Here is a 21,174-nt window from a genome sequence, read left to right as displayed (position 1 = left end):
AGAAACGAAACCACCACAAGAGAGAACACCCTCTCTACTCCTCCAGCACGGTGCCTGGTGCCCCACGATCTATTCATTGTCTCACCACTCTTGGCCATCTAGCTCCTTGCTGGCTCTTGGGGTGTACTGCGGGGGTGACAGACTGGTGACAGATGAAATCTACAGAAGAAAGTTTAAGGGTTATAAAGTTATCACAAGATAGACTGGCCGGCTCCCCCCACAAAGCAGCATTTCAGTTTACTGTTTGCCAGCTTCCAGAAGAGAGGCAGACTCTGTGTTAGCCATAAGCTCTAAGTTGTGTGGTGGGAGGCTTGCTGTCCAACGACTCTTTGGACCAGAGCGGAGACACGCAAGTGAGCCCAGCCTCTGGCTGGGAGTTTGTGTATTTCCAAAGGTGTGTGATTTTTTTTTTTTTTTAAACCACAAGGGATGCATGAGGATGGGTGGGTCCAGTAAGTGCGGCCAAGACCCTAAAACCGAACTGTAAAAAAAACGGCACACACACCCTAGGGCAGGTAAGAAATAGAAACGATTTTACTGCTCGGCATTTGCCTACGGAGACGCGGTGCACACAATACGACGTGGCTTTGTTCTTCAATTGATGCAACTCAGTACTTTTTATTGCAACTGGAAGACAATACATCACAGAAACTTCATGGTAGGTCTGGGGGAAAGTGTTATTTACAATAAATGATGAAATAGTTTGTCTTTGGCAATATGATTACATGTGAAGAATGCGAGATGCAAGTATGGACGCCTCCAAAGCAACACCGTCAGGTCCCTAAAGTTCGGCTGATTGCACCTGCCTCCACACTGCTCCTTTAGGTGACACCAGCGCAACTGAACATCTCTCTCTCTCCTGTACGGCTCTCCCTTTCTATTCATGATATTGGCAGTTTCATACAGAAAATACAGAAAAAAAAATTGGCTTTTGAAAAATTATTACTCTAGTCAATTATCATTTGGCCACGTAGGGCTATTGGCCAGCAAAGGGCAGACGACCCTAAGCATTGATAGTAAACCTCTTGGTCTTCTGATTGCTTTATCACTGTTATTTTTGTTTTTTCTTCTGTAAAACAAAAACGAAACTCAGAAATGTTACAGAATCAGAGTATAAAAAAATGTACAAGTGTATAATGCTTCCCAGACACACCCGGATCCTCCCCCCCCACCCCACATTTCACCATGGCAGTAGTGAGTGTGAATAACACAGCATGAAACTGGTTACTGAATCCGCTATGAGCTTCGATGGCCTCGACAGACATACTCAATAAATGCTTCATGTTTAAATAACTGAAATTGTGCTAAGTTTCATCTAAAAAAAGGGGGTGGGGGTTGAGGAACTCAGGCCACAGTAATGAAAGGATGAATACAATTTGTAGGTTCGACAGGCTCACCATATCGAAGTCTGTGCGAATCCGATATGGAGTATCAGTTATTTGCAAAAGGCAGGGAAGGCTGTTCTCAACTTTTGCAAATGAAATACAGTGGAAAAACACTGTTGAATATATTCCAAATAAATAGTCTTGATTTCGACGCTAACAAAACGAACAGGAAGGGTACTTGTGAGCATATCACAGTAAAGTCAGAAGTGATCTTTCACCTAGGTCTGATTTCAAAAGTAGGACAGACAGCAAAATGCAGCACCATAGACACATCGGTTTCGGCCGTTAAAAGATGGATCGTTTTGAAAATCGTATTTTCCTTCCTTAATTTTTGGTCAGTGAAGCTAGCACTTGTTTGCTGAACTGTGGAAGAATTTCAAGGTCACACGCATTATTCATGATAAAGCAACCGAGCTGACGAGTCTGTGCTTAATTCAAGAATAACCAGTAGAAGAGAGAGAAAACAAGGAGTTAGCCACCTCCGGGTGCTCTCTCGAAGGAAGAGGGGTTAACAGATGAATTCACAAAGGTAGGCGGGTCTATACAGAACACTGAATGCCATGTGTAAATCCTCATGAAACTCCAGAAACAGCAACACCACACAATGCATATACTTTGATTTACACATTCCGTTACAAAGGAAAAAAAAGACACCATTACAACTTTGTAACTGTGTTAACTGCAATATAAACCAAAGTCCCGAGTTTGGCAGGTAACTAAAAGAGGGTTATCACTTAGGTTATATAGCAAAAGTGTTGATGTATATTATATATAGTAGTATAAATAATAAAAAAGTATTATTTAAATTAGATCACAGTGCTGCATTATGTGCATAACAGTGTCGGATATAGTATTGGAGGGCTGGGACCTACGACACTAAGGACTGAACTGTCAACACTGGTAAGTCACAATCAAGAGGGGACACAGAGTTCAAATGTGTTCTTTTGGTGGCAAAAATCCTGAAGATGAAAGAAAAATACTTCTCTACAGAAACATAAAAATAAATTGCAACATCTGGGCAGCTGTGATCCACCAGAAAGAAACCGAGTCCCAACCTGAATCAAGTTTAAAGGGAAAAGAGAAGTCACATTGAATTTAACCCAATCCCATATGGAAAACCCTCCCATGTAGGTCACTTGTACAGAACTCTGATTCCTTCTCCAAAAGCTCTTCGAACGAGAGGCTAAGACCCCACATGCGTAGCGTGGGGGTCACTGAAACGTTGAGCTGGTAGCACTTGGTGCTGGGCAGTCCCAGTGGGTCCCAGGACCGAGCTGGGCACAAAAACCATCTGGACGGTTTTCACTCTACAGAGCTCCCAGCCTGAAGTTGTCCCTAGGGCAGGGACGCCATTCAGTGCAACGGCAGCTTCTAGAATGCCCTGTGGTAGCTACTGCAGCACCCAGCAAGGACCAGACACGCTGAAAGACTCTCCGAGAAAAATCAGCTCTTGGGAAAGCCTCTGACACATCCCTTCTTGAAGACTCAGCCCCAAGACTGAAACCTGCCGCAGTCGTCTTGGCCATCTCAATCCGCCACCTAGACGTGGGTTTGGTTCATCTGAGTTTCAAATAGACAGCTTTATTTACCAAAGAACTCTTAAACGTATATTGATTAGAGAGGGAAGGGAAGTAGGAGCTTATGGTATATAATAAGGCTGGGAAAAATCTATGATGCGGACCCTTTCCACGCAGTACTAGATAAAGATAAAAGACAATTCGAGTAGCATAAAAATAACTGTCTATGTGTATATCATTTAAGAAAAAAGAGCTACAGTCTCTTTCTCTTAAATGTGTCCGAGGGCCAACAGCAAGTAATTGTAGATGTCATGGTGCTGATGTGTTCATGGTTGTTTTCCAAAGCATCTTTAAATATTGCTATAATTCCCCGTCTCCCCCTCCCCCCCGCCCCATGTGAGTACGTGAGATACTGGAATGACACATGAAAACGCCACTTCTCCTAGCAGGAGAAATGAAAGCAAAAACACCACACCCCTTGAACGGTGCTCAGGCGATCTGTCAGACTCATGAATACATATGCTAGTTTGGAAGCTAAAAGAACACCTGACGTTTGGGAAGTAATTCCAAGACTAAAGTGAATTACATTTGAGCAAAATATTCTTTCACAAATAGGCTTGTGCTTAAATCCTCTACTGCTCTTGGAGGAGGGAGTGAGAGAGGGTGCCTCCGCCCCTTGGCTCGGCAAGGACACGGACAACCTCATTCTGCAATGAATTCACTACAAATGGCCACATACACATCGATACTTTTTTTTTTTTTCTCAACAATCAAAATACAAAGTTAAACACAATTGAGCCATTGTTTTGGTTATGCATAATGTGTATGCCTCCAAAAACAGAAGAAAAATAGAAAAAAGTACCCTCACTAAAGTTTCCCCTAGAAGTCATCCAGCGGCTCCTACACAGGTGCTGAGGGAGACTCAGGAAAATAACACTTAGAAAGCTGCCCGATGAGGTATTTATGCAAAAAGAGTGGTTCTGGAGTTAAGAACGCACTTTTATAAGATATTTATCTATTTCTCAAAGAGATCAGAAAAGTAAATCACACACATTGCATTTTATTATTTTCTAAAAGAGGCCTTTGCTCCTTTAGAAAAATGAAATGAGGGGAGACAGCCCACTGTGGGGGTTTTGATTGGAAGAAGTCCCCACCAGAAACAGTCCTGGATGTCCGCCTCTGCCGTTTGGGAGGGAAGTCTGAACTCTATCCTGGGGAAGGGGGGTGGGGGGGGGCCGAAGGGGGTGTCTTCCGGGCTTGGTCAGGCGACAACACACATCACAGTGTTGCTCAGGCTCCGCCGCTGAGATATCTGGGCAGGTGGAGGGGACGGAGCACCTCAGTAACACATCCTTTCCCCATCTACACCCAGGACAAATAGACTGGAAGTGTTCAGTTTCAGGTCCTGAACTTGACCTGTCATATGGGCGTAGACTTTTTTTTTTTCAGGTTCTCTTATCAGCAACCCAGAGGAAGCAAAGCGCAGGGTCTGCGCCAGTTCATTCTGTCCTGGCTGCCGCCAGCCGCTGGGCTCCACGATGGCCCGCGACCGTCCTGTCCTTAAATTAAGATCACCGTCTCCCCAGTGCCCTCGCTCTCCCTCACCACCACATCCTGGGCCCCGGTAGTGGGTGTTCCTGTTTGTGTTTTAAAATTCCCCTCCGTGTGGGTGGAAAATCATATTCTTTCAGAGATTGCTCTCTGGATCTCCCAAGATAATTTCTTTGAGGCAAAGATATCAGAGTTTCTGGTCTGCGTGACATCGTCCGGTTGTCTAAATTCGGCTCTCATCATCTAGGTGGGCTTAATTCCAGGTTGGTTCCTGTGCTCAGGTGGCAGAGGTGGCCGGCCCCTCCTTCCCACTGTGAGATGGCGTCACAGGAAAACCGTCTGGGGCTGGTCCTTCCAACACCCGTGTCACTTCCTCCTTCCCGTGTACCCTAACTCACACCCTCATCCAATAAGGCCCATTAGCGTGCTTCCCCTTCTTCTGGCGAATTTGCATAATTATTCACTGCCTTTTTGCTAGAACCAAATCACGGTAATGGTTTTCTCAAGTCAGCGTCCCATAATTCTCTTGATTCTATCATACACACTCACTACTAAGTTTGCCCTCAAATTATTGCGTCATGGTAAACATGTACAGACAAAGAGAAAGGACACACTTTTCAACAGAGAACCAGGGGGTCGGGGGCTGAAGTGCAGACAAGGCAGTACAGAGCTCCACCATCCAGGCCCTACCAGAACATGAAGATATTTTATATTGCAGAGTAAGATTCCCCAACAGTCAGAATTTGTCCCTGAAGAAGGTTAAACCTTAAACACCTGCTTCAAAAAACCAAAACAAAATAATTGGGAAAAAAAAAAAAAACAACAGAAAAAAAGAAAGAAAGGAAAAAAAAAAAAGAGAAATCCAAAAGAAACTCTAAGCCTAAGGGCTTAAAAATTAGAGGCATAGCCTTTTCTCTATTTTCTATATTTATATGAAAATAATTCATGCTTCATGCTAAATACATTATTTACCTTACAAGAACTTTGTTATTTTTGAATAAAAAAAAGTTTGTGTTTTGTGATTTTTTTTTCTTTTTTTTTCTTTTCTTTTTTCAAAGGAATCCATGCACTGTGGATCAGAAATTTCTGCTGGCTACACTGGCTGAATGTGGAAATCACTGATTTTGCGAAGATGAGTCCTGACTGACATTAATTGCAAACTCCATTTTGAGGGCAGTATAGGAGTTTTTTGTTTTGTTTTTGCCATGTTTTTACTTTGTCCATCAATGTGCCTTTAATCTTTGAAAAACACACCACAATACTAATGGCAGGTTCTGTAGCTTTTCGTTTTTTCACTCGAATCAAATAGTTTTGACAGACAGACAAAGATCTACCATTATTTTCTTCCTTAACAGCTATTGTAATTTCCTGGAGTTGATTTTCACTTGGGCAGTTAAGAAGACATAGCTTATTTTCTGCATCAGTTCTTTCTCTCTCTCTCTCTCTCTCTCTCTCTCTCTCTCTCGTATGTGTGTGTGTGTGTGTGTGTGTGTGCAGGGCCAACCTTCAGGCTTATGGCTTGTGGAACATTCTCTTAATTTAATACAGAACAAAATTCAATGATGAGCAACATCACTAAAAACTGACCCAGTTTCTTCTCATGAATGAGTCACTGACACCTGGTGTAAGAGGAGTGGTCCAGTGTGTCCATCTCCTAAGATGCTACTGGGCTTCACAGCGAAGAAGCACAAAGGACTGGAGACAGCCCCCCTCTGTCCACCCGCCCCTGCACACTTCAGGGCAATGAAACCCACGGCAAGGCCAAGGGTTCTCCTGGTGCAGCTGGATGCCCTGTGCTACGAGCCTGGATCTGCTCCCAGGGAACCAGGGTTCTTCCTTGTCCCAGTCGCCTTACACCCATTCACTCAGTGACCCCAACTGGGTGTGGCCACCCTGACCTTTCAAACCTAAGGGTTGGGCCTGATCGATGATTACTTTGCCCACGTGCCTTCTAGGTGCCAAATGTGTGTTCCCGTGGCTTGATCGTTGGCATCCCTGCGGATTCAGCCACGTGTTTCTGACAAAAGCTGGAGGAAGCAATGGTAATTTTGGCTTTTTCGGTTTGGTCTTCAGATAATGAAAAGCTTTTGTAAAACAGCTGAGTGTCAATATGAGTTCTATGGCTTCAATCTCCTTTAAAAATAAAATTCTTAAGGGTCCAAAACAAAGGAGGGGCAAATTAAAAAAAAAAAAGGAAAGAAAAGAAACCAAACAAAAAAAAAAAAAAAGAAAGAAAAAGAAAAAAAATACTAAATTGCTGATATTGCCACAAATCATTAGAAATCTCCTGACATGCTAAAACCGAATGGCCGAAAGTTCAAAACAAATCAGTGACTTGTTTTTAATTTTTTGTGGTTTCCTTTTGCTCTTTCTGCCCCTTTGCCGTCCGATTGGTGATGTTATTCAAACAGGACCGAATCCCTGCCAAGTGCAGGAGTGAGCCCGCCGCCTCTTTCATCTCCTCGTCGTCGCTCTCGGGGGGCTTCTCCGTGCGTCTCTTTTTGAGGGGCAGCGTGTCGCTGGGCACCTTCCGGGCCTTGGCGAAGTGCTGGCGCTTCTTGTGCTGGGCCGCGTAGCCGCTGTCCCCCAGGGCCTCCTTGGCCTCCTTGGGGCTGTGTTTGCGGTCGTCCTCCTCCGTCTCGCTGTGGCTCTCGTGGCTCTGGAAGCTGCCCTCGCTGCCCTCGCTGCCCTCGCTGCCCTCCTGGCTCCCCTTGGTGGCGAACTCGTAGTGGTCGTCAGCCGAGGAGGAGGAGAGCGAGTCGCTGGCCGGCGAGGTGCTCCTGGCGTTGGAGGACTTGGCGCTGCTGTAGTTGTGGTCCTCCTTGGGGTCGCCGCTGACCACCGGGGAGCCGCACGACGGCTCGCTCTCAGTCCGCAGCCGGCAGCCGCCCAGGCCGTTCCTGCGGACAGGGCGGCGGGGAGGGGACACAGACAGGACACAGGTTAGCCCCCCGCGGTCGCGCCCGCCCCCCTGCCCCGCAGCCCAGCGCTCCGCCTGCCTGGGACCCGCAGGCGGCCCTGCTCTGCAGACAGCGTCCCAGATCCCGACCCCTGTCCTCCTTGCTCATCCCCCCTCGCTCGCGTTTTCACTCCATCTGGGCAGAGACGGCAAACCACACTCTTTCGCAGTGACAGCAGTGGGAGGTCGTCTCTTAAACTAGAAAGATCAAGCCGCGCTTGGTGTTGCAAGCCCGCCAACCCCAGGGAGGGGGCCCCAGCAGGCGACGCTGGCTGGGTCCTTTGGGGGGGGGGGACGAGCCCGCTTTCTTCCAGAGCTGCTGCGATATTAGGAGCCTTTGGTCAGGAGACGAAACCCAAGGTTCAGCCGAAAGGGATACCTGCCGTGTAGTGACAGCTACTCCCTCGCGCCTTCCGCGCCTTCCCTGCCTCCCTCGTTCATCTGCAAATATCGACTGAACACCTCATATAAATGCAGGGCCTTAGGGAGGGTCCCGAGGAGGCATCGCCCTGGGATCAGACACAGACACTGTCGCAAAGACGCTTGCAGTCGAACAGAGAAGCAAGTCATGGCTACATCACAGGTGAGAGCAGTAAGCTACTGCCTACTGACCTACCGCGTGCCGGACGCCACGCACCACCTGCAAGGATGGTTGTATTGGACTCTCTAAAGCGGGTACAGACACCTCTATTTTACTGATGTCGGAAGAAGGGTCTGGAAAGCCACACAGCTAATATGTAGCAGAGATGGATCGAAGACCAAAGTCTGATTCTCAAGGTGGGCTGTTTTTCTTTCTTTCTTTTTTCTTTTTTTTTTTTTTAAAGATTTTATTTATTTATTTGACACAGAGAGAGACAGCCAGCGAGAGAGGGAACATAAGCAGGGGGAGGGGGAGAGGAAGAGGCAGGCTCCCAGAGGAGAAGCCTGATATGGGGCTTGATCCCAGGACCCTGGGATCACGCCCTGAGCCGAGGGCAGATGCTTAATGACTGAGCCACCCAGGCGCCCCAAGGTGGGCTGTTTTTCTGATTTCCTTACAGCTAGGTCCCTTCCATACACTCCCATCAGGACCCGACAGCACTTACCCTAACATGGATTATTGTCTCATGTCTTTACATCTGAGTGACGAATGGAACTCCCTGTGCTTCCATGCTGGCAAAGAGAAGGGTAGTGCACCCACTTCGTTGTGGGGCTGAGAATGGGAGGGAATACCCATCCACAGGGACCAGTGCCTGGCCTAAGGGTGGGGACTGTGATGTTCATTCCTGCTTAGGCCACACATTTCCCAGGGTGGGCACTGATTCTGAATGGACGGCAGCTGTATTTCTGATAGTGTCCAGGACACACCAGGTGTTCAGAAGAGGCGCCGATCAGAGATGAATACACACAGGAAGAAAGGGTTACTTCCAGCTGGAGGGGACAGATGGAGGGCAAGGAAAAGGCCTGTGGAAGACATGGCATCTGACCTTGGACTTGAGGACTGAAGGTTTTGGGCAGAGGAGGAGAGGTGTTCTGCTGCACCGTGCTGGCCCCGTGTCCTGTAAGCCCACCCACCCGATGATGCACTTCTAGGAGGTCTGGGGCACATGGGCACACTTTTCCTTCCTTCTTTCCTACACACCCCCAGCTGTACACACTCCTACCATGGTCCCTCCACAGACAGCACTTGCCACCATCTTTTCGAGCTGTGCGATGCCTTGTTCAGTGTCTGTGTGCTTCCCATTGGAGCGTTAGCTCCACAAGACAGGGCCCAGTCATGCCATGTCCCTGGCGCCAGGCGCACAAGACACACTGAGCGAGTGTGGGAGCAGATGGAACTGTGTGGCAGAGCGCGTGAGGTCTGGGAGGATACTGGGGGTCTCCCCCAACGTGCCTTACTGGGACACTCCCCGAACATACGGCACCTGTAGAAAGCCTACAGGGTTGGGCCCAGCAAGATCCTGGTGCAGCCCAGGGAGAAAGTAAAGGGGAACGAGAGTCCCTGGCGTCCACGGCGTGGCAGCGAATGAAGCCAAGGAGTATCCCTCCTGGTGCTCCAGGGCCTGCGGTGGGTGCTCTGCTAAATACGAGTGCAGGTGAGAAATCCCACTGGAACGTGCGCTCGCCAAGTGTGCGAGGGCCATTATCCAAGCTCGACCTTTGCTACGTGCCTGGAGATCATCAACACCAACCCCGGCAACGACAACGCTACACAAAGACAATTCATTTGCACAATGGAGTCCTAGCGGTCTCCAGAAGGGCTCAGACCGCGTCCTGTACTCTGCGATCCCGAATCCATACCACCTCTGCCCAGCCCTTCTAGAAAGAGCTTGGCTCTCAAGACCGACAGCCTTCTGTTCACAGTCCAGTCTTGCTTATTAGTGACCTGCAGTGGGCTCATCTCCCTTACAGGGCGGGGTGATGACGCAATGAGAAGTTCTAAGTGCAGACGATGGTTCTTAGCGGTGCTTGAGAATTCTGCCTTGGTTTCCTCTGTTGTCATCAGACGGCTCACCGCTGCTTCCTGCTGCTGTGACATGTTTACCTGAGCACTCCTGTTTTCTTTCTGTTCTAGGTCGGGAGGCTTATGGGGACACGGCAAAAAGGAAGAGGAAAGAGGACCAGAGAGAGGAATTCTTCACGGGCTTGCCTGTAAACACAGCCCCTGAGCTTTGCGGAACGGCCCCTGCAATATCTGTTTTCTGCAGACCTCCTGTTTCTTGGCTCTGTCTTGGCGGCGTAGAAGTGGCTAGGAAAGGATTACTTTGAGGTGCTTCCAAATATGAAACTCGATAAATGTAACTAATTGCACAGGCAGCTATTAATAGTTATTAAACAAAGAAACTGAAAGTCTCAGATAATGGTTCTCTTGATCTTTGCTGCTTGAGGTAACTACTGTAAAATCCAAAATAATTGGTCTACCGAACTAGCCTGAAAGAGCCTCAGAGCGCAGCCCGCGACACTTGGGGAGGTACACTGGGCTATGGCTGGCTTTTAGAAAATCGATTCCGAATCCGCATTTGTTAACAACATGGGGCTTATAATTCACTTCACCACCACAGTTCGGCAGAACAGGATACCTCGGAACATACAGAAAAAGAGGGGAGAGGGGCAGAGAATCATGGGAGCGAGAGCATGAAATAAATCAAGGACTACCAAAAGCGAATTCTTAGTGAATCTAGGTGAAAGGCATATGGTGTTCATCGTGCATTTCTTTCTTCTTTCCCATGGGTTAAGACATTTTTTTTGAGTAAAAAGTTTGGAATAGGCGGTGGGAGATATATGCTAGAATGACAGCAATGACAGAACATTCTAGTTCCAGACTATTACAAGAGGAAAGGTTCTGGGCCTGAGAACTTGCCTTTCTTACAGGAGATAAACAAGCATGAGAGAAGTACTAAAGACACACTACAGTCAGATGGAGAATAGAAGAGAAAGTCATTTCTACCGCCCATGAATTTAATGTTCTCTTGGGCGAGGTCTCTGGTACCACCTGGAATGATGCTGCACGCCGACAGTGACCCCATAATCCACACACTGGAACACTGGCCTAACTCAACCAACCGTTTTGCAGATTAAACAGAAACTAAATAAGTCCTGTGACTGGTCCACGGGGCCCTGGCTAGTTCTCAAAGAGAGCTCAAGCAGGAATTTGAAATAGCTTTCTGTCTCTCGCGGGTAAGGAAACCAATACACCCATTGACCATATTTCTGGATAAAAACAGGTATACAGACGTTAAGTTCAGGGAGCAGGAATTAAAATATAAATGTGTCTCTCTCAGCGGATAAAATTAACTTTCCCTGAGATTGTAGCACGGGTGCATATCCATAAATTACACACAAACTCAGCAGGGAGTGACAAGCGTCTTCAATTATGAATAACTTGATGCGATGTTGTTCATGGCGGCACAAACCAGCTGTACGGACTTGGTAAACCCTCCAGCCGCCAGGGGTTGTCATTACGGGACGCCACACACTTAGAAGAAGGAACCAGTCATCCCGAACACGTTGGAAGGTAAGTATCTAACCACCTCTTCAAAAATCATTCATTGAAATGAACATGTGATACATGAGAAATGCCTGCCATTTTTCGGACGTAGCTGAACTTACAGTAGCACCACTCGCAGCGATCATGTTAATCTCAAAACCCTGGCATTCATTCTCCCGGCAAACTGATGGGAAATAGCTAACATAAAAGGTGAGAAATCACATTAGTTCAGGCCAAGAATGAGCAACGCTTGCAACCAACAAGTCCAAGTACGGCTTCTAATGAGGCATGGGCATTTTGCGGTCTCCTCTCTAGGTTCATTATTGGTCCAACCACACGTATCACCTCCACCTTGCACCTGGGCCCAAGGGATTTCTCTGGAACCGATGGTTTTAAACCTGGAGACTATCATTCAGGGTGAAGTTGTCCTCAAGGGACTGACTTGAGAACTCTGGACTTTGGTCAAGTGAGCAGTTAATGGGATTGTGAATCAGGGCTGGAGCTGGAGCTGGTGCAGTGCTTCTGTCTAAAACCGAACATGGGTAGAAAGACATGGAAGAGAAGAGATGGCCTGGGGCTTTCACTTTCAGCTGGGAGGCAGAGAAAACATCTGGAAGGCACTCTTCTGACTATTACACAAAAGATCCTGGACGAAGTACAGCGACACGGTTTTAAGTCACTGCTGGCTTCACTGGGAAATAAGGGGACTCTTAGAAACCCATGCAAACACACGTGTACCACGAGAATGTCACACACACAAACACAAGGTTAAAAAATAAAGGGACAAAATCTGAAATGCGAGCAGTAGACAACCAAGAAAGCCAGGGTTTCCCCAGAGCAGATGCCTGCTCTAGCACTGGGACAAGGGACTGAACTTATCGTGATGGGGACAGAGCGGCAGAAGATTGATTCTGGCGGCTCCTGTGGCTCCTTGAAAGGGATTAAGGTGGTCTCAGGTGTACTGGTCCCTAGGTACCCAGCATAAGTTCGGAAAGCAAATCCTCCCTTAAAGAACACAATCTGAATTCAGCCATCAGGATTCCCACATACTAAGGTTAAGCAAATATTCAAGTAGAAAGCTCATAACCTCAAATCACCAAACATACCAGCAAGCAGGCCACTAGGAATGTATAAATGTAAAAATGTCATGTAAATGAAAAAGCTAAGATGTCTGAATGAGGATACTCTCAATAAGGTCCTAGGGAAAAGGAACTTGCCCGTCACAGGCAGACAATGGGGATAAAAGCCAGCCTTAACCTCAGCTCCAGATGGGATGCAAAATAAGAAAAACCTCCCCTGAGATTTTTTTTTTTTTAAGATTTTACTTATTTGACAGAGATAGAGACAGCCAGCGAGAGGGAACACAAGCAGGGGAATGGGAGAGGAAGAAGCAGGCTCCTAGCAGAGGAGCCTGACGTGGGGCTCGATCCCATAATGCCGGGATCATGCCCTGAGCCGAAGGCAGACGCTTAACCGCTGTGCCACCCAGGCGCCCCCCCGCCTCCGAGATTTTTTTAACCATAAGCCTTGAGTCTTGTGGGTATGAGGCCAGAATTCTGTGTGGACCCAAAGACCTCGAACTAACTTTAAAGTGCCCAGTGGTGCCTACTAGAAGAAAATACAAACCCTTTCTGGAAGAACATTCTTTAATCTCAGGCCACGAAGAATTCCCACAGATAAGACTTCAAAGAACACAGGTTCATAATAAAAAAAAAAAAATTAAACACAAAAGAAATAAGCCGCCATAAGCCAAAGACAACAGAAAAAACCAACTATAGAATCTGAACTGTAAAGCTGGCAAATATTGAAGTAAGTAGGTGCATGATGTCAAGCATGTGCACAGAAATAAAAGAGGGAATCGAAAAGTATCAAAAAGGAAGAACAGATTATGAAATCCAAGTAGACAGATTTTGGAAAGCATCAGATTTGCTTGAGATGAAAAAAGTATAATCCTTGAAATTAACCTCAATGAAGCTGAAAGAGAAAAATTAGGAAAAAAAAAGAGCAGTGAATTGGAAGATGGATCTGAAGAGACTATAGTCTCTGTAAACAGAAATATGGAAGAAGACTGGGCAATATGGAATATGTAAGAAGACCCAATGTAAATCCAACTGGAGTTTCAGAATGAAACAGAACATGGGGGAGAACCCAACACCTGAGGAGAAAATGGGCTGAGAATTTTCTCATTTTGATGAACAGTACCAATCTTCAGATTCAACAGACAAATCCCACAGAAGATAAATAAAAAGAAATGCGTATCTGGACACATCATAGTCGAACCGCAGATATTAAAAAAAAAAAAAAAAAAAAAAAGAGAAGATTTAAAAGTAGCAGATCACCTGAAGAGGACTATCAGTGGGGAGCCGGGGCGGCTCAGTCAGCTGAGTGTCTGGCTCTTGATTTTGGCTCAGGCTGTGATCGCAGGGTCCTGGGATCAAGCCCTGCAGTGGGACTGAGCCCTGGAAGCGGGCTCTGTGCTCAGCGGGGAGTCTGCTCGGATTTTCTCTCTCCCTCTGTCCCTCCCCCAACGCATGTGCTCTCTCTTTGTAAAATAATAAAAATAAATAATCTTAAAAAAAAATAAAGAGGAGTATCAGTTAAGATAAAACAAGCAAAACAGATGAAAGTGGAAAAATATTCTTGAAGTAAGAGAGGAAGGAAAAAACAGTGAAACTAGAACTGTCTACAGAGTAACACTATCTTCTAAGAATGAAGGCAAAATAAATATGTTTTCAGACAAGAAGTCGTTAGGGCTTTAACTAAAAGCAGATACTCACTGTAAGGAACTTTTTAAGAATTTATTTCAGGAAAAAAAGAAAATGATTAAAAAAGAAAGGTCTGAGATGCGAGAAGAAATGATAAGCAAAGAAAATGTAATCAAGTATTGACTGAACAGCACAATGACGATAATGACTAAGTGACTTAAAAAAACAACAACAAAAAAAACTGAAATAGAACCAAAGTCCCGGACAAATGAAACACCTCATTGGGAGGCAGAGAGAATAGCAGCTAAAGCATTCCAAGGGCCTTGTATTGATCAGGAGGTTAAAAGTATTGATTAACTTCAAACATTTTAAAATATTCATGTTCCAAGTTCTGGGATCAACACTAAAAGAAGAGAAACAAAATGTGTAACTTCTAAACCATTAGAAGGAAAAAAAAAGAGGAATGGGAGACTCTTGATCAATTTAAAATAATGCAAGAAAGCAAAAGAATCTGGAGATAGCAGGGCAAACAAATATAAAATAAAATGGTAGAAATAAATCCAAGTATGTTATTAAAAAGGGGCGAAAAATCTTCACTGAACAGTAAAGATCATTAACACAGATTAAAAAAAAAAAAGCTTTTTGTTTCCAAGAGAAAAACCTGAAACACAAAGACAAAAAAAGGTTAAAAGTAAAAGGATGGAAAACCTTGTCTCATGCCATGCTGGTGTAGCTATAGTAAAACCAGAGAAGACAGATTTTTAAGGCAAAAATCATTACTACAGATAAAGAGAGTCATTAAACATTCATAAAGGTTCAATTTACCAGGAAGATACAACAGTTCCAGACACGGACACCTCCACTAAGACAGCTTCAAAATACATACACCCCAAATTGAAAGAGCTACAAGGAGAAACGGTCAAATCCACATTGTAATGGGAAATTTTAATACATCATTCTCAGTATTCAACTTATCAAGTGCGCGCGCGCTCTCTCTCTCTCTCTCTCTCTCTCACACACACACACACACACACACACACACACACACAGAGGGTTAGTATGCAGACTTGACCTAATGGACATATACAGGACATGTGTTAGTAATGGAGAAGGCATATTATTTTGAAGCACACGGAGAATATTTATAAAAACCAACATACACTAGACCATATAGCAAGTCTCCCCAAATTTCAAAGAAGCAGTATTTTACAGATCAACTCCCTGACCACGTGGCTGGTAGGTAAGAATCAGTGTTGAAGAGGTAACTAAAAACCAAAAAAAAAAAAAAAAAAAGAATCACCTTCTCCTGTTTGAAAATTTAAAAACACGCTCCTAAAAATACCCATGAGTCAAAGACATCAAAATGGAAATTAGAAAATACTTTACACTGTTTATGAAAATCAAAGGCATCAAACTTATGGGCTGCAACCAGGCAGCAGTTTCAAGGAGATGATAACCTTAAACTTTTATAGAAAAGGAAGAAACATTTTTTTTTAAAAGATTTTATTTATTTATTTGACAGAGAGAGAGACAGCCAGCGAGAGAGGGAACACAAGCAGGGGGAGTGGGAGAGGGAGAAGCAGGCTCACAGCGGAGGAGCCTGATGTGGGGCTCGATCCCAGAACGCCGGGATCACGCCCTGAGCCGAAGGCAGACGCCCAACCGCTGTGCCACCCAGGCGCCCCGAAAAGGAAGAAACATTTAAAATGAAAGTAACCAATCCAGGCAAAGAGAAAAAGAATAAACCTACAAAAAGAAAGCAAATTATAAATGAAAAAAACCCAAAACCAAAAAATAAAACTTGACTTTGAGAGGAAAACCAAAAAACTATGGCGAGACGAAGCAAAAAGAGTGATGTTCAAATGAAATAAGGAATGAAAAAGGAACACAACTACAAAGGTATTTTAAAAGATGATGGACACGTTACAAATAACTTTATGCCAATATATCTGAAAACTGTGGTGAAGTGGAAAAATTCCTACAGTTACCATAATGAATTCAGAAAGAAATTAAAAATAATCCATACTCTTCCTGTAGTATTTCCTCCTCTTCCTCCTACCATAAAGCATAACCTAATACTGAGTTTCAGAACTGCCTTCAAAGACCATGATTTCAGAAGACCGAAGCTGCGTGGTCTTTAAAAACAAAACAAAATACGATACGAAAAGACCAGTAGTGGGTACAGCATCAGGAATGTAGTCAATGATATCGTGACAGTGTTGTACGGTGGCAGATGGCAGCTACGCCTGTTGTGAGCACAGCCTAATGTACAGACTTGTCCAATCACCACGTTGTACACCTGTAACTAATGGGAAATTGTGTATTAACTATACTTCAATTAAAATAAGAAAGCCCAGGGACGCCTGGCTGCCTCAATCCGTAGAGAGCATGCCTCTTGATCCTGGGGTTGCAAATCTGAGCCCCGTGTTGGGTGTAGCGATTACGCAAAAATAAAGAAGGGCAATTTGTCTCCTTAAAAAAAAAAAAAAAAAAAAAAAAAAAAAATCACATCTTTAAAAAGGGAAAAAAAAAAAAAAAAAAAAGAAAGACCAGTGGCAAATCTCCCCTCAAGTTCTGTTAGAGGACATCCTATCTTAACATGGAACGTTGTCAGCTTCCTGAACTCTTGTGACAAACATCTTCTCAAGGGGAAAGACAAAGTTAGGTGACCAGGAGCAAATCTTAGGCTGAGAGTTTTCCTGGTGACCCTATTCTGACAGTGCCTTATGTATAAATGCTTTGTATTATAGTAAGACCATTAATTCCTGACTCTCTTCATGTTCCATGGGAACTGCAGTTTTCATTTGAGGTCCAAATAAAACTAAGCAGCTTTAGATGGTGGCTAGATGGAACCTCCTTATAATTTTATAGATTGCTGCGGTTCAGACGACTGCCACCACTCCTTAAAACCAATGGCTTGGGCACAGATGTACACTGTCCTGAAGGGGGCATAAGCAGCTCAATCCAAGCCTTTTCCTGGGGTTTGGGGCTAAGCTTCAGGGGCTCAGAAAGGGGACCTGGGAAGGTGTGTGGAGGGCAGGTTAGATGAATCCAAGGCTCTCCACATTATTTGTATTTTTTAAAGTGGTTTTACTGTGGTAAAACACACAAACATGAAAAAATTACCATCTTAACCATTTTTAATCGCACGGGTCATGGTACTGATACACATGATACTGTGCACCCATCACCACCATCCAACTCTAGAACTCTTCATTTCATAAAACTCCCCCAATAAACACCAACTCTCCACTCCTTCCTCCCCTCAGCCATTGGCAACCATCATTCTGCGGCCTGTCTCTAGGATTCTGACAACCCTAAATGCCTCGTATAAGTGGAACACAGTTTGTCTTTTTGTGACTGGATTAATTTCACTTACTGTAATGTCCTCAAGGTTTACCCATACTGTAGCATGTGTCCGAATGTCCTTCCTTTTCAAGGCTGAATGAGACTCCATTGTGCGTACGTACTGAATATTGCTTATTCAGTCATCTGTTGGTGGACCCTTGGGTTGCTCATACATTTTAGCTGTTGTGAATAGTACTTCTATGAACGTGGATGAACGAACAGCCCTTCAAAGACCCTACTTCTAGTTCTTTTGGGTACAAACCTAGAAGTGGACTTGCTGGATCATACGGTAATTCGATTTTTAATTTTTTGAGGAACCACCATATGTTTTCTACAACAGCTCCACCATGTGACATCCCTACCGAAAGCGTACAAGGGTTCCAAGTCTTCCACATCCTCCTCAACACGTGTTAGTTTCTGCTGTTGCTATGAGTCATCCTAATGGGTGTGAGGTGGTATCTCATAATTTTGATTTGCATTTCCCTAATGATTAAGGATATTGAGCATATTTCATGTGCTTTGGCCATTTGTATACCTTCTTGGGAGAAATGTCTGTTCAAGTCCTTTGCCCATCTCTGAATTGGGTTATTTGTTTTTCCACATTACTTATTTTATCAAACGCCTACTTAACGCATACCATGTGCCAGGCACGCAACTCTGTGTTACCCTAATAACCCATAAGACTGGTTTTCTCATGAAAGGCCCAGGCACAGCTGTCCAGCGTCACAAAACCACAGGATAAGGACTGGGGAAACTTGGTTCCTGAGTTCTTGTATGTAATTTCTGGGCTCTGCTGCCCTATGTAGGACCCCCACCCCCAGCAGTTTTCTCCCTGTCCTCTTTGGCATGCCTTGGACATTTAATTCTTCTCTACCACCTGAATGATCACTTGGGGTTAAAAAGAGCCCTCAGAGTTGAAAGCAAGGGGGCCCACATCCCAGAGAGTTGCTATGGCCCCTACGTGGGAGGCAGCCCATGATGCTATCAATGTAAGAAATTTGGGGCTCCTGTTTCCTAAGAAAGCCAGAAACAGTTCTTGTAGGGCTATAATCATTTGTTCCGTTCAATGTATTCTCTGCAAGGAATGTCTCTGGGAAAACCAAAGACACAGGCATAAAACTTACAGACATGTGAGAGTCATTTTGAGGATAATGTGTCTTGAGGACTCTATGCCCAGGCAAATTTAAAAATAAGCAGGTTTCCAACGACTAAGGATGGGCCAATCTCTGAGGTTATTGAGTAAAAAGTCAACACTGTAAAGTCAATTACACTATTGACAGATACTCTTACAAGGAGATTTCACATCATAATTATATGCAAAGGAACCCAGCAAATACAAGCTGTGTAATGATCAGCTAATAAAAGTAACACTTCATCTATGTCAATAACAGTTTCAGAGTTAAGACAAACAAACATGGCCTTTGCCACTCAGTGGTGGAAAAAAAAAATCCCTGAAAGACAAATATTTTCACTTAAGGAGAAGTCGCTTAGACTCACACAGAAAACCTGTCACACAAAGCGGAGTAGGAAATTGGTCTTTAGTGGGTGCTAATGACTCTTTGGCCCTCCCTCCGTCTCCCGCTGATGGGGGGGGGGCAGTGGCAGAAACACTGAGCACCCCCAGGAACCCTTGGTCACCGCCACGGGATCTGGCAGACATCTGCTGCTGCAATGTTCTCCTGTGGACTGTTTTCCTTTTAACCTCAGACACGTGGTCACATTTTAAAAATTTTAAATTATGATGAATGTGAAAGAGCAAAACAAGACCCCCCCCCCCCCCCCCGGCAAAGACTTACTAATGGGTTTTACACAGACACTGGCTCTGCAAATACCCCCGTGGCTATGTTTATGTTTATTCTTTCTGAAACCATCTCAGTGTCTATTATTTGCCCGGCATTTGTGGCATGAAGAAGGCAAAGTATATTCTGAGCAAGGGTCCTTGACCTTACACAGCTTGCAATACTCCTCTCCCTAATTTCCCCTAAAACCGAGCTGGAAGGTGCAGAACTTGTATTTGGATAACGCACTGCTACGGCACAGTGGTTTTCTTGACCGGTTCTCTCTTATTTATGCAGATGGTAACCTGTCTGGTTTTGCAAACCAGCAGTTGTGCATTTCACTGAAAACTTCTCTGACACTCAGGAAGGTCAGTCTTAGACCACGTGTGCTTTCACAGCGGACACACATCAAGCAAATGGTGCCATTTTGAAGCTGCTGTCACTCAGCCCTAAACCCGCTTCCACAGTGCTGTGCAGGCTGGAGCTGGGCTGTGCAAGCCCCCTGTCTGCTCACCATCTGGCTCCATGTTAGGCTCAGACCACAGGAGGCGCCACGGAAAGACTGGGAAGGAGGCAGAGGAAGAAAGGACATGCCCCTTCCGGTGTGTATCCTGTCACCTGAGGCGGCAGCTCATTCCTGTAGTAGCTGCTGAAACCAGCTCACAGTCCCTCTGACGCTGACAGAGCCAACTTCTTCACGTTCCCTTAGAGGGCTGACACCAGCAGGGGCCTGAGATCTCCCGAGATCACGGGTCCCTCCTCTGAGCTCAGAGACTCCAGCTCCTGGTGGAGGTCTGGATCCCCACCCCAGCTCCTCTTCTGAGGTCTGAGGCCCACCTCTGCAGGGGAACCATCATAATCTCTTCCCTTTCTTCTCTTAGCCCAAGGGGATGTGGCTGCTTCCAGCAACTGCTCTCTCCATGATACCTGGAGTTCTCTTTTTACCCTTCCAGCTACTTGGTCAATAACTTCCCGCCTGGTTAACGGTTCTTTACTTCAAAGTCTCCCTTCTCGAATACCTAGTGTGGTTTCTGTCTCCTGACTGCACCTGAAACCTTGTTTTGTGGTCTTTTACTATGAAGAGCCAAAGTGAGATGCTCCCTGGACCGGATAAGTGGCAACTCTTTAATGAGAGACCAGACTTCCTCGTTTTGCTGTGGGGCTTTGTTATCACCCGGCCAGAACCGAACCAGGAATAATTAAAAAAAAAAAGAAAAGAAAAGAAAAAAAATCAATATCTCAAATAATCCTCTAGGGAGTACTAATCTTAAAACATGTGAGAATATATATGTTACGAGGGTAATAATGAAAATTCGGGGATGGCTGCTATGGAAGGCCAACCTGGTCTTAGGTCTCTGTCCCCGTGTGCCTGGCTCTCCTGTGCTCGGCTACAAGGAACGGCCGGAGCCACATCCAGGTCCCCGCTCAAGATGACAGACTGAAATCTATACTTAGAATCTGCTAATGAACATAGATTGTTTTTCCATGCGAAAACAGTCTACAGTCTCAAAGTCCTGTCAGCCAAAAAGGTAAGGTGGGAGGTGAGGCTGAAAAAATTTTAAGTAAGAAGAGAAAATGGTATGTGTCTCTCTCATAATGTGAGGTAAAGGCATTGATGCTTTGGCTTCGTGGCAGAGGCTTTTCATTTATGAACTCAAGAATTCCTGACCTACAGATAACCACGGAAGATACTGGAGAAGTACGAGAGACCGACCCTTCCCATCTATTTTTGAAAGTATCACCAAATTGGGTTAGCAAAAATGATAAGCGGTTTTCTAACTTTATTACTATTCTAATTCCAACCAAATTCCCTCCTCATCAGGTCCTAGACACAGTGTCTGCCCTGAAGATTGGGGGACTTCCATCCCGCCAAGAGTAGGCCGGTTTGCCGGAAGAGCGGCAAGATGTAAGCGAGTAGGAAAGCTTCATGTGGTTGCTTCACACGAGGGAGCTCAACCTTGCAT

General features: G+C 45.2%; 1 protein-coding gene across 29 annotated transcripts in view; it reads right to left on the bottom strand.

Annotated features, from left to right (window-relative positions):
• Positions 1-586: 586 nt before the first annotated feature.
• FOXN3 (forkhead box N3) overlaps positions 587-21,174 on the bottom strand; it is a 384,586-nt gene continuing 363,998 nt past the window's right edge. For all 29 annotated transcript variants that reach the window (XM_048219823.2, XM_048219835.2, XM_044389973.3 and 26 more), the window contains one exon: positions 587-7,353. In XM_048219823.2, the coding sequence (XP_048075780.2) occupies positions 6,795-7,353 (559 nt within the window). In that variant the 3' untranslated portion in view covers positions 587-6,794. The remainder of the gene's footprint in view (positions 7,354-21,174) is intronic.

This window comes from Ursus arctos, unplaced genomic scaffold, assembly GCF_023065955.2.
Source record: "Ursus arctos isolate Adak ecotype North America unplaced genomic scaffold, UrsArc2.0 scaffold_25, whole genome shotgun sequence".
NCBI lineage: Eukaryota > Metazoa > Chordata > Mammalia > Carnivora > Ursidae > Ursus > Ursus arctos.
Note: the sequence above shows the minus strand (reverse complement) of the source record. Positions and strands in the feature narration are given on the sequence as shown.